General features: G+C 40.0%; 1 protein-coding gene across 4 annotated transcripts in view; it reads left to right on the forward strand.

Moving 5' to 3' along the window:
* Positions 1-11,578, forward strand: part of TSC1 (tuberous sclerosis 1) — a 21,763-nt gene that overhangs the window by 4,618 nt on the left and 5,567 nt on the right. For 2 of the 4 annotated variants that reach the window (XM_009322061.1, XM_009322062.1), the window contains exons 5-18: positions 607-751; positions 1,792-1,946; positions 2,270-2,343; positions 3,792-3,970; positions 4,429-4,538; positions 4,777-4,900; positions 5,282-5,397; positions 5,713-5,785; positions 7,171-7,269; positions 7,369-7,939; positions 8,666-8,709; positions 9,340-9,506; positions 10,401-10,583; positions 10,981-11,091. In XM_009322061.1, coding sequence (XP_009320336.1) covers positions 607-751; positions 1,792-1,946; positions 2,270-2,343; positions 3,792-3,970; positions 4,429-4,538; positions 4,777-4,900; positions 5,282-5,397; positions 5,713-5,785; positions 7,171-7,269; positions 7,369-7,939; positions 8,666-8,709; positions 9,340-9,506; positions 10,401-10,583; positions 10,981-11,091 — 2,151 coding nt within the window. The remainder of the gene's footprint in view (positions 1-606; positions 752-1,791; positions 1,947-2,269; positions 2,344-3,791; positions 3,971-4,428; positions 4,539-4,776; positions 4,901-5,281; positions 5,398-5,712; positions 5,786-7,170; positions 7,270-7,368; positions 7,940-8,665; positions 8,710-9,339; positions 9,507-10,400; positions 10,584-10,980; positions 11,092-11,578) is intronic. The other 2 variants (XM_009322064.1, XM_009322065.1) reach the window with 2 other exon arrangements.

The raw sequence follows: 11,578 nt of genomic DNA on the forward strand, positions 1-11,578 counted from the left end.
GATTCTCTATTACTGTTTCATCTGGCTAAAGATTTTTACTGCCACATCCCTTTCTCTTGGTGTAAGCCATGGGGTCCTAGTTATTGTTTGAATTACTGCTTTATGAAATATTTAGCAGCCAGAGTCATCAACCAGGTTTAATAGAAAAGCTTTTGACCCTTGTGTTGGTAATTGGCCAACATCCTTGAATACCCTGACCCTGATCAGATTTGCAGTTTCTTAGGCTCTGAATGCTGTGTGTGCTTAGCTCTGGGAAGGAAGAAAGGTGGTACATAAGATGCTTCACATACCAGTGATTTTGTTTGGCTTTTTTTTTCCCTACTCAATTGTGGAACTGCGGTGATGAACTCCCTTTTTAACTAAGCCAAGTCTTTATACAGAAAAGCAGCAGCAGAATAGGAGCAAGAAACCCAAATTTTTTTCTTAGAGTTGTTCTGGATGAAAGAGACAATAATCCTGGTTCATTAAGTTATGGTAGGTTTCAGAAGGACTGTTTCAAAGTAGAGAACTTTTTCCATGATGATGATTCAGTGTTCACTTCATCCTTGGAAAAAATTAAGTTCAACTCTATTAACTGACTAATGCAGGTTTTCTCCCTTCTTGCAGACTGACACAGATGTAGTAGTACTCACCACAGGTGTCCTAGTGCTAATAACCATGTTGCCAATGATTCCTCAGTCTGGCAAACAGTACCTTCATGATTTCTTTGGTATCTTTGGGCGTCTCTCAGCCTGGTGCTTGCAGAATCCAGGTGAGATTTCAACTTTGTTGCATGCAGCTATGGTTTAGTAGTATCCTTGTGACCATTATGCAGTTGGTGAGCACATTCTTTTGTGAGACTGAATGGTCTGAGATTATGTAATGCGGAAAACGATGTATTAAGCCCACAAGCTATTCTGTTCTTTGATAGGTAGCATCGGGGAGTGCTTCTTAGCTCAAAATTTACAAGTCTCTTAGATTCTTCCATGTGGTGCTGCTACTACATGAAGTCTCACTGGACTGAAATGCTACCCTGATGACAGTGAAAAGCAGAGATGGATCTTAATGGATAGAGAAGGGAAAATGCTAACGTTTGAGGCAGATATTTGGGAATTTGAGATTCCCAGTATGGATGGGGAGGGGGAAGAAGCAACATGTAAGAGTTTCTTATAATGTGCAACTATCAATAGTCATGAAAGTGTTGGTAAAACTAGTCTTCTCAGTTATAGCATTGGTTCTGATGAATTGGTTTTGCTGAAGTTTTTGTAAGGTGTCTGATATCCAACACTAGCATTATCTATGTATGTGTCTCACGGCTGTGTGAACAAATGCTGTGTTAAGCACACAGAGATGCGATGTAGAGGGCCATTTTGCATTGCAAGTAGGATTGGAACTTACAAGATGGCTAGTGAGACTCAAGTCTATCGCGATTGCTTTTTGTGGATACAAGCTTTTAGTTTTTACCTTTGAAGTGAAGCAAACCTTAGTTTCTTTTTTAATCGTTCAGTCAGTCTTGAAAACTCTGGCTCACTGTCAAGAGGAGTTTCAGGTTTTAACTTGAATTAAAAAATGCCGTGCTTTGAGAATGACAGGATACTGGTTGGAATTAATGGTCCATATCTTAATTTTTGGTTTCGCTGTGAGCTGATGAGTAAGTGTTGCCTGTTCTCTCAAAAGACTGCTAGGGACTGTTCATATCTCGGAAGACTTGTTCCAGTTAACATCTCAAATTTAAAAGTACTTTGCTTGCACTCTTAGACGTTTTGTTCTCTTCTCCAATGTAATGAAAAAGATTCTAACGACTTTTTCCAGGTCACGTGGCAGAGATTTATCTTGTCCATCTTCATGCCAGCGTCTATGCTCTCTTTCATCGTCTTTATGGAATGTATCCTTGCAATTTTGTCTCCTTTCTGCGTTCTTACTACAGCATGAAGGAAAACTTGGAGACCTTTGAAGAGGTAGTCAAGGTAAAATGCTGCTCATCTCTATGTTAACTGAGACAAGGAATTCATAGCTGTATAAAGGCAGGTATTTGCCAACTCAGTACACTACATTGATTTAACTGAGGGCTGCTCAACAAAACAGAATAAAAACAGGCTATTGGAGGACTGAAATATCAGTTGGGAGCAAGATGATCTCTTGAAGCTGTAATGTGTCTTAACTTTATCTGTTAAATGTAACATTCTGAACTATCGGGATCAGTAGGTTGCTCATCAGCTTTGTTTAGTTTAGTGCAATCAAAAGATGCTGTACCGATAATACATGCTTCTTCTCGCTCTTGCTCATCCAGCCAATGATGGAACATGTGCGAATTCATCCAGAATTAGTGACTGGATCTAAGGACCATGAACTGGACCCACGAAGGTATATATGTTCACTCTGCTTTTAGGAGAGGCTATTAATGAGCAGCTTTTAGCTGGGTTATTTCCGAAGGCTTACAGCAAAACCTTTTCTGTCAGCAACAGTGTGTGCCAGTGGTGTTTTGCCACCCATATTCATAGGTATAGCAGGTAAACATGAAGACTTTGTTCATCCAAGCTTACAGCTGGATGAATAAGCAAAAACTGTTGTGAAAGGCCATTAACAACAATGTTGGGGTTCTAAATTCATTTTGTGTCTGGGATAGAATCTGTCTTCTACTTAACAGTTGACTTTGTCTTGATTTTAACGATCAAACATCCTCATAAAGTTCTAAAAGAATTTGCTTATAATGAATAAAGAGAAACTACCACTGACCTGCTTCATTGGCTTAAGGTTTGGGTCTTTTTTTTTTTTTGGTTTGTTGAAGTACTTGGTGGGATTTAAGTGTTTAAAATGGCTTCAGTGTGTCTTGTTTTGGTACCTAGATATTGGTTCAGTTAACAGATCAATTCTTTTAACAGGTATGTCTTAACGTTATCAGCTGTATTAGTTTTCTTTAGAAATAGGCTCATTTGCCTGCAGCAGCACCACTTGCTGCTTTTCTCTTGTCTCCACAGGCCCAGCCACTGAAGAGGAGAAATTGACTCTTGTTGCTGCACAGTAGTGCTCTTGCCCTGCTTTTCAGAGCCACTAGGAAAACACTACTAAATGGGAACCTGTTGAATATCACAATGCTCAATTTTGCAGGCTTCTCCCAGACAGGGGGGAGGGTGGCACCACTAAGGAGTACAATTGGCACAAAACTACCAGTTCAAGCCTTCTAATTTGGTATCTTGCACATAATATCTTACATTCAAAAGCAACTCAGCCTTTAATAGACAGCCTGCTGTGCTTTCTCTTCTTTACAGTGAACTTCCATCCCCTGAAATATTGGGCAGATCTAATCTGGCTGCTTAATTTAGGGAGAAGAAGTTTTCAGAGTGAAAGAGGTAGTAATAATAAAAAACATTCCCAAAACTTGGGAGGAAAAACACAGACCTGAAACTGGCATTGCAGATTGTGTTTGCTTAAATAATATAAGATTCCCTCACTGCTGGCATGTCTAAATTTTGACTACCAACATCTGAGTCTAGTTGAGCTGATTTCTACAGCTGCTGAAGCTCAGGATCAACCAAGTCTTCGTATGCTGTTCCTCCTTTCCAGAGTGCTCCATGGCAGACCTTTATGGATCTCTGTGTCAAAGCTGTTTGTCTCCTCTCTGAGACCCCCTCTCACAAGTCATCTGGTTGCAATTTCTGTATGGTGCCTTGTTCCAGTTTTGGCTGGGAGCATGCAAAGCTGTCTGGAACAAATGAGCCATCCTACAAGCCAGTTCCTCGTATCTCCAAGGAACTCTTGTTTGTAACAATAATTGACTAACTTACTCTTTTGGATCCAAAAACTGTCTGCAGGTGGAAAAGACTAGAAACTCATGATGTTGTGATAGAATGTGCCAAAATCTCCCTGGACCCTGCAGAAGCCTCATATGAAGATGGCTATTACTCTGTGTCTCGGAAACTCTGCACAAGCTTAAAACATCATCAAACTGACCCCAGTGCCAGCTATTACATTGACACACAGAGCAACTATGGTAAGACCTGCCTGACGGCTAATGAATACCCATTTCCTGGAGGAAAACTGGCCATATAGCAAAAAGACATCTTACTAATTTATCCCACTTTAAGTCTGATTCTTAGGCATCAGAAAATAAACCGTCATTTTTAAAAAAAAAAAAAAGTAGATAAACAATCTGGTCATGCAGACATACAGAATGTTGGCGAAGTTGCCTTTCCACTGCCTCTTCCTCCCCTGTCCTGCCTGCCCCAAAACAACAAACCAACCAAAAAAAAAAAAGCTGTACTATGTAATATATTCAATAAATATTTTCTTGGGCTGGAAGAAAAGTCTCTTGTTTACTAGCTACGATTGTGTATGTTGAATGGATTTGAAATGTTTTGGTTAAAAGCCTTTAAATGCTAGTCAGAAGAATCATTGATTTGTATTTGATGTGTAGGATACTTTTAATTTTTTTTTTTTTTAAACTTTCAGGGACTTCTACCCCATATTCCACTCCTCGGCTAACACTATCACAAATGTCAGGGCAGCTACCTCAGATTCTGAGCCCACAGTCAATACGGCTGTCAACTGAGCCACAGCAGGTAAAGCAGAAGATAAAGCACAGCATGCTTTTAATTCTTTGCACTTCGTTCGTAGTTTCTCGTGACAATCTAAACAGTTCGTGTTTCTGAGAAGTACTGTGAATTCTTCAGAACTTAGTGTACGTTTCAGATTTAATACCTATCTGATTTCCTGTGTCAGAACCTGGATACAGCTGCTTCACACGTTCCTTTTCTGAGCTTCACTGATTTGTGTTTATTGTGTATTGCTTTTACGTAGGTTACCATCTGGAGTCCTTCTGCAGTTTGTGGTATGACCACTCCACCAACCTCCCCTGGAATTGTTCCATCAGAGTCATCCCAGTCTGCATCACAACCTTACAGCAAAGCTTTTGGCACATCTGGTACGTGCTGCATTTTGGAATTAGGCCTTCAGGGTTTATTATAATAGAAATTCTGGCTGTAAATTTTGCTGTCAGCTTCTTAAATGGGAATGCCACACCATGCCATTTGATAGGCTTAAGTCATCACTTCTGTGAACCGAGTACCTGGTCATCCAGAGCAGTACTAATGTAAACACTGAGGTAGGAAGCAAGTTACAGTGAATTGTCAGTCTGAAACAGGCCTTTTGGAAACTGTACTCTTTTATCTTGGTAAATAGTTGAAGGAGATTAAGTAGTAAGCGGTTGAGATAGCGTTTAAATGTATAATTCTTCACATATAATATTCAGCTGAAATGAGGAAGAGGGAGTCTTGCTGAGAAAACTTTTGCTCCTCCTTTTCAGCAGGGGGGAAAGGAACACCTTTGGGAACGCCAGCCACATCTCCTCCTCCACCCTGCACTTCAGATGACTTTGTGCATGTTTCACTCCCTTCAGCTGCTGCCATGCCTCCTAAAAAGGTATAACAAAACTCTTCTGCCAAACAAATCTGACTTTTTTTTTTTTTCCACTGATTTTTTCCATAACTGAGAAGGAAAATCAGAGTAACTGGCTTATAAAAAACGTTGTGTTTTAGTGCAAAAACTCCTTTTCTTCTAAGCTTAGACAACTATCACCACTTCAGTTGCACAGTTTTAAGACATCTTATGTTGGTTTGCTACTTAAGCCATCTGTTTGCAGGAATTTCCTTTCTGTGAAACTGTCCAAGAGGTTTGTTTCCAACAGATGTCTGATGCAAAGAATCTATTTTGGTTTTTCGTTTGTTTTTTTTTCAGGAGGACAAACCAGATCCTGGGAGGCCTTTACTGTACCGACAGCAAAATGTCATAAACAGCGATAAATCATTGGGTAAACTCCATTTTCCTCTCCCCGTTACAATAACCTATTGTAAACAAATCCTGTTTTTATTGACACATGTTCCAATTGCCAAACACTTTTCCACAGGTTTTTTCTCTTTCTTTTTTTTTTCCTGAGTTCTTCGTAGTTCCAGGATCCTGCCTTAATCTGTGATTCAACTTAAAACCTTCTTGTGATGCTTTTGATTTCATTTTAACTATTCACCTTCAGAAATAGCTTGCAGAATTTTTTAACTGGCCCTCATGCATACTTATGAATATTGAAATATACAGATCTACACTGAAGGCTGAAAAAGGATATTTTTTTAAAAAGCTGATTCTTTGAGGGTGAACTTTTTTATTAGAAGCAGCAAGTTGTATATGAAGTCTTACTTGAACAAGTTTTGTGTCACATGTCTGGATGAAACTGTAAGGCTGCACATAAGGATAGATATGATGATCCCTTTTAAAGGCTCTTGGAAAAACTTTGTTTTCTATCTACAATTATATTGCTGTACTTGAACCTTTTTTTTAAAGTCCTGTGGAATAATTGAAATCAACAGTGGATGGTTGAGGAACTCAGCTTCTAATAGGTAAATCTAGATTGCATTTTCCATTCTCTGTCATCTACATCTGTGACAGCTGTAGAAAGGGATTTTGGCACTGTATTTGGGACTTCTGTACTGTCAATCTTTACCATCCTCAAAGCAGAGATGATAGTGAAATTTAAAGCTGGTTTTCCTTGCTGAAGTTTTATACCAACACTGGAATCTGAACTTTCTGGATTACAAGTTAAGAACAGGCTAGGTTTTTCACTGGGTTCCTAATCTGTGACTGAACTGTGAACATGAGGTTTCTGCCTGCATGCTTTAGTGTGTATCTCCCTGGCAGCTGTCTCAGAGTTCTGATCAGTAGTCGCATATTGTCAAGTTTGTATTACATCAGTTGGCTAAACTTCTTTTTTTTTCAGGTAAGGAGTGTGTCCTTGTGTAGCCAGATCAGAAGCTAAAGGGGAGTTTAATGCTAATGTGGAAGCAGAGTAGTCACTCTACACTTAAGCCTCTTTTATTTATTTATTTATTTAATGGGTTAAATTCATTTCAGCACATCCTTATTCACAGAGGCGGTCGCCTACGCTTGTTGTGCAATAGCAAATGTTAAGTTTACAAAACTACATTTTGGGATCGGGACAGACCAGTGACTGGTCTCTGAACTGGTTTCCACATGGAATGGAACAAGAGTCAGACAGCTTCCTCCTCTGAGGAAGCCTCTGAAGGAGGGACAAGCTAATTCTAAGGCCCTTTCAGCAGTGACAGACTTCTGTTTTGTGCTGTGATAAGGCTGGAGAAAACAGCATCTGTACAACTGACTTCTCTTTTTTTCTTTTCTTTTCTTCAGACACACCCGGTAGTAAAAGTTCAGTAACCTTAAGTGATCTTCCAGAGTTTTTAGGTGGTTTGTCTTTTGAAGATAGTGCTGAAAAGGACAGAGAGGAAGGTAATTTCTGTCATCCTTACATACATCTTAGCTAAGGAAATGTTTGTAATGTCGAAATACAAGATGTGTAATTATGCTCCCCCCTCCCATCCTTCTCAGATGCAATATCTAAAGAGATCTCCGAGATCACAACCGATGCTGAACACATGGTGCCTAGAGGAGGATTTGACTCCCCATTTTACCGCACAAATGAAAGTCTGTCAGGGTCTCAAAAGAAGACCCATTCAGTAGTCTCTAGTGTTCAGGGACACAGTCAGACCTCTGAGCCTTTAACATCTTCTCTGGACAAGCCTGGGCCTGAGAGTGCGCGGGAAACACCCAAACAAACGTTTACTCCCATAGACAAGCCCTGTGGAGGCTCTGGTGAAAGCCCTGCTGGTAACAGGGAAGGAACCTCTGGGGAGACGAGTATTCTCACTCCCAGCCCTTGCAAAGTACCAGCACAAAGAAGAGTGGTGTTTGGGAGTGGGCAGCCTCCCCTATATGAGCACCTTTTTGAGGTTGCATTACCAAAGACTGCCTACCTCTTTGTTGGCAAGAAGACTGAGGAGCTGCTAAAGAAAGCCAAGGGAACCCAGGATGATGAGTGCATGTCCTCTACTTCTCCTGTGGAAGTACTGGACAGACTGATACAGCAAGGAGCGGACGCACACACTAAGGAGCTGAACAAGTAGGTGACTGAAGATCTTACTTTGCAAACTTTTTTGGTTTTCCTTTTTGTGCTGGCTTTATTTTAATAGCTGTGCCTGAAAAGCAAGTGTGTTCTGTGAAACATCACTGTTAACTGAGCTAGGGGTTCTGGGTGGAAGATTTTTATATTTGCAGTGGTAACTAGTTTGCTTTGGTGTAAAAAAAGGGGCTGTGACTCTTACAGGACTCTTAACTGCCTTCACTGACAGAGCTTGGGATGAAGAAGCAGGGCTGTTGGCTGTGCTACAAGTGTGGTTTTGGTACCACTGTTAGTGAGATTTGTTTACTTTATCAGGTTTAAGTCCCACACTAGATACTTAAAAGCAAATGTAGAGGCCAAGGGGAGATTGACACTTTCTTCTTTCTAGTATATATGGACCTAAGAACTGGAGAACCAGATTTAAGGTTTAGGTGTATCTGCTGTGTTCCTTCTTTTCATCTTATTACCCTGTATTCCGCTTTGTCCTTACGCTGTTTTCTACACGTGAGAGTATTTTTCTCTAACTTCCAAGAAATTGTGCCCTCCGTCATCTGCCCTTGCAACCTGCTGCTTGCACGGTTCCTCCTTATTCTCTTCATACCGACTGACCATAATTGTACTTTTACTAGGCTGTAAGCTCTTGTGAGGTGGGCATTCTATTTTAAAGTGACTTGCAGTGTTTGCATATTTAAACTTGCTATTTAATGCTGAATTTTCATTTTTCAGATTGTCTCTGCCAAGCAAATCTGCTGACTGGACTCACTTTGGAGGTGAGGAAGTTTCTCATGTGTTTTGGCAATCTGTTCCTCTGTTATTAGACTTGCTTAAACAATGACCTGCATACTTTTGCTGCTGCATTAGTTTAAAAAAAAAAAAAAAAGATGGTGCCCTCCATTAAGTCATGGTTTATCTGCTTAGCAGATAGACATCTGTGTTCCAGTGAGATGAGCTGGTTTTTTTCATCTTTGAAAAGTGAAAACTGCCTTCCCCACCATTCTAGACATCTCTACTTTTGACCATTTAATCTGCTAGCCTTCAGAGCGATGCTGATCATCTAACAGATTGTTTCACCTTTGAAATACTACTTTAATCTAAAACCGATGATTGTTTTTCTTTCTGCTTCACATGTGTGTCATAGTTTTGTCCTCTTAGGCTTCTGTGGTGATGGTGAGCTTGGCTTTTTTTCTTAATAGAAGGAGCAATCCATTTGAAGCATATACATGTTGCTCTGGGAGAAATGTTTAAAATTTTAAGTTGTGTTGGAGATCAAATGGAACAGCAGATTTTTAAGTTGTAATTTCAAATAAATGTAATTTGCTTATTTTAGAAAATATTTCCCATATGTGGAATAGGGACAGTACGGCTCAGTAACCTCTTGTGTCTTCTAACTCCAAATCCAGGTTCTCCCCCTTCAGATGAGATTCACACCCTGCGTAACCAATTGCTTTTGCTGCACAACCAGTTATTGTATGAACGCTTCAAAAGACAGCAACATGCCCTTCGGAACCGTCGACTCTTGCGAAAAGTGATTAAAGCAACGGCACTGGAGGAACATAATGCTGCCATGGTGAGCAGGGATACAACGCTAGCAGTCAAATAAACCCACTGGTGCTAGAACAAGTATTAATTGATTTGGCCAGTATCTTTCAGTACCACTCGATTAAAAGAGAAGCCTTGTTTCTCACCTTACTAAAGTAAGTGTTTGTGGAATGACTTGTGGATGAGTTACGTGCACCATGATTATTAAAACCAGTAGTTTCTATTTGACTGTAGGCAACTGAATCAGTGGATGCCTGCGTGCTTGACCCCTGCCAGCACTTACCTGTGGATGATATTAAAGGCTTCACAGTTAGTGGAGTGGTTACTTAATGCCTGGCTAGACACCTTATTGCATTATTTGAAGAAGTATTGTCCTTCCACTCCTCAATTGAGGAGCAATAGCCCAAACTTTGAAAACTCGAATGTTCTTTTCCAGTGGTATTTACTATAATAAAATTTGAAGTTATAAGTGCATTGAAGGATGCCTCATTACAGATTTAGGCATGTTTCCTTCTGTACCTTCATATTATAGCTACTTCCATCTACAGTTTCACCATTTGATAATTCAGCAGAAAAGCCAAAAATAGCTTTCCAAATGGATTTTGGCAAATGAACTGTAGCTTCAGCTGTGAAGCCCAAGTCCTTGTCGAAAGCGTGAGGTGCAGTGGAAGAACCTGTGCCTTTGTATGTGACTTGGCGTTTTCAGCCTGTCCACTCTAGCACCATTTGATTTTTTTCAGCCAAAAAAACCCCAAAAGCCTTAAGAACGTGCTCTATATAAAATGTTCTTATGTATGGAAAAGTGTTAGGCCTGCACGCTATTAACTGATGCGAGTACTTTACTTAGCTAGCAGCTTAGGACAGATATTCTAACTGATAAAGCAGGTGTCTTGTCTGATGCTTTGTATGGGGTTCTTAACAGAAAGATCAGCTGAAACTACAGGAAAAAGAAATCCAGGCCTTGAAATTGAGCCTGCAGAAAGAACAGGCAAGGTACCACCAGTTTCAGGAGGAACATGAAAATATAGTGGCTCAGCTTCACAGCCAGATCAGACAGCTGCAACACGACCGGGAGGAATTCTACAACCAGAGCCAGGAATTGCAGGTATGAAGCATGACACTGAACAAAATTATGTTATCTCCTTACTGGTTTTAAAAATAACCTTCCTAATAACGTGGCATGAAATATCTGACAGAAAGTTACATATCTCTGTTAGAGATATTGTCCTAATTCAGGATAAGACAGCACGTAATTGGAAATGCCTAACTTAGTCATCGTCCTTGTATAGTTCTGTTTTGTCCTGTCTTCAGTTTGGAAATAGGAAAATGCAGTTTCTTAGCTGGTTGTTTTGGGACTTTCACAAGTACTCAGTGTAACTTGATTTACAGTGCTGGCTTACGACCCTCCAGCCGTATGCCATTGCTAGTCCTTGTTAAAGTCTCAGAACCCTGAGTGAGTGTTTGTTTTTGGGTTTGTTTTTTTTTTTCTTTAATTTGAACAGACCAAGCTGGAAGACTGCCGGAATATGATTGCAGATCTGAGGTTAGAATTAAAGAAGGCTAACAACAAGGTGTGTCACACTGAATTGCTTCTTAGCCAAGTTTCTCAAAAGGTAAGAAAAGCCGCTGTTCCTGGGGTTCTTTTGTGTCTTTCTGTTTGTATTTTTTTTTTTCTGGTAATTTTTATCAGGTACTTTTTCTTTCTTGTTCTGAAAGAAGCCTGTGCTTAGTTCCACAGAATCTAGTACTAATTGCACAAAAACAGCACAGGGAAATGCATTTTGGTGAAGAAACTTTAAACTCCATTCAAAAGCTTCTGAAACTTCTCATTTTGGCTGCTTTTTCCACAATAGGCATTTGCAGATTGAGCAATATGAATGCTAAATCTTGGCATCTTAGAGATCTTGTTTGTATCAGAAGTTGAATGGACTTCTTGTGTAAGTGGAAACATGGTTATGTTGAGGGAAGCAATGCCTATATGGTGAAGTTCCGTATGGACTGTCACCAGCTTTATGCAAACTAATTTATTTAACACTTACTGCCTATGATGCATTGGATTCTTGTCTTTGTCTCCCTTCTTTATAAAAATACCCTGTGAAC

Source organism: Pygoscelis adeliae, unplaced genomic scaffold (genome assembly GCF_000699105.1).
Source record: "Pygoscelis adeliae isolate BGI_AS28 unplaced genomic scaffold, ASM69910v1 Scaffold114, whole genome shotgun sequence".
NCBI lineage: Eukaryota > Metazoa > Chordata > Aves > Sphenisciformes > Spheniscidae > Pygoscelis > Pygoscelis adeliae.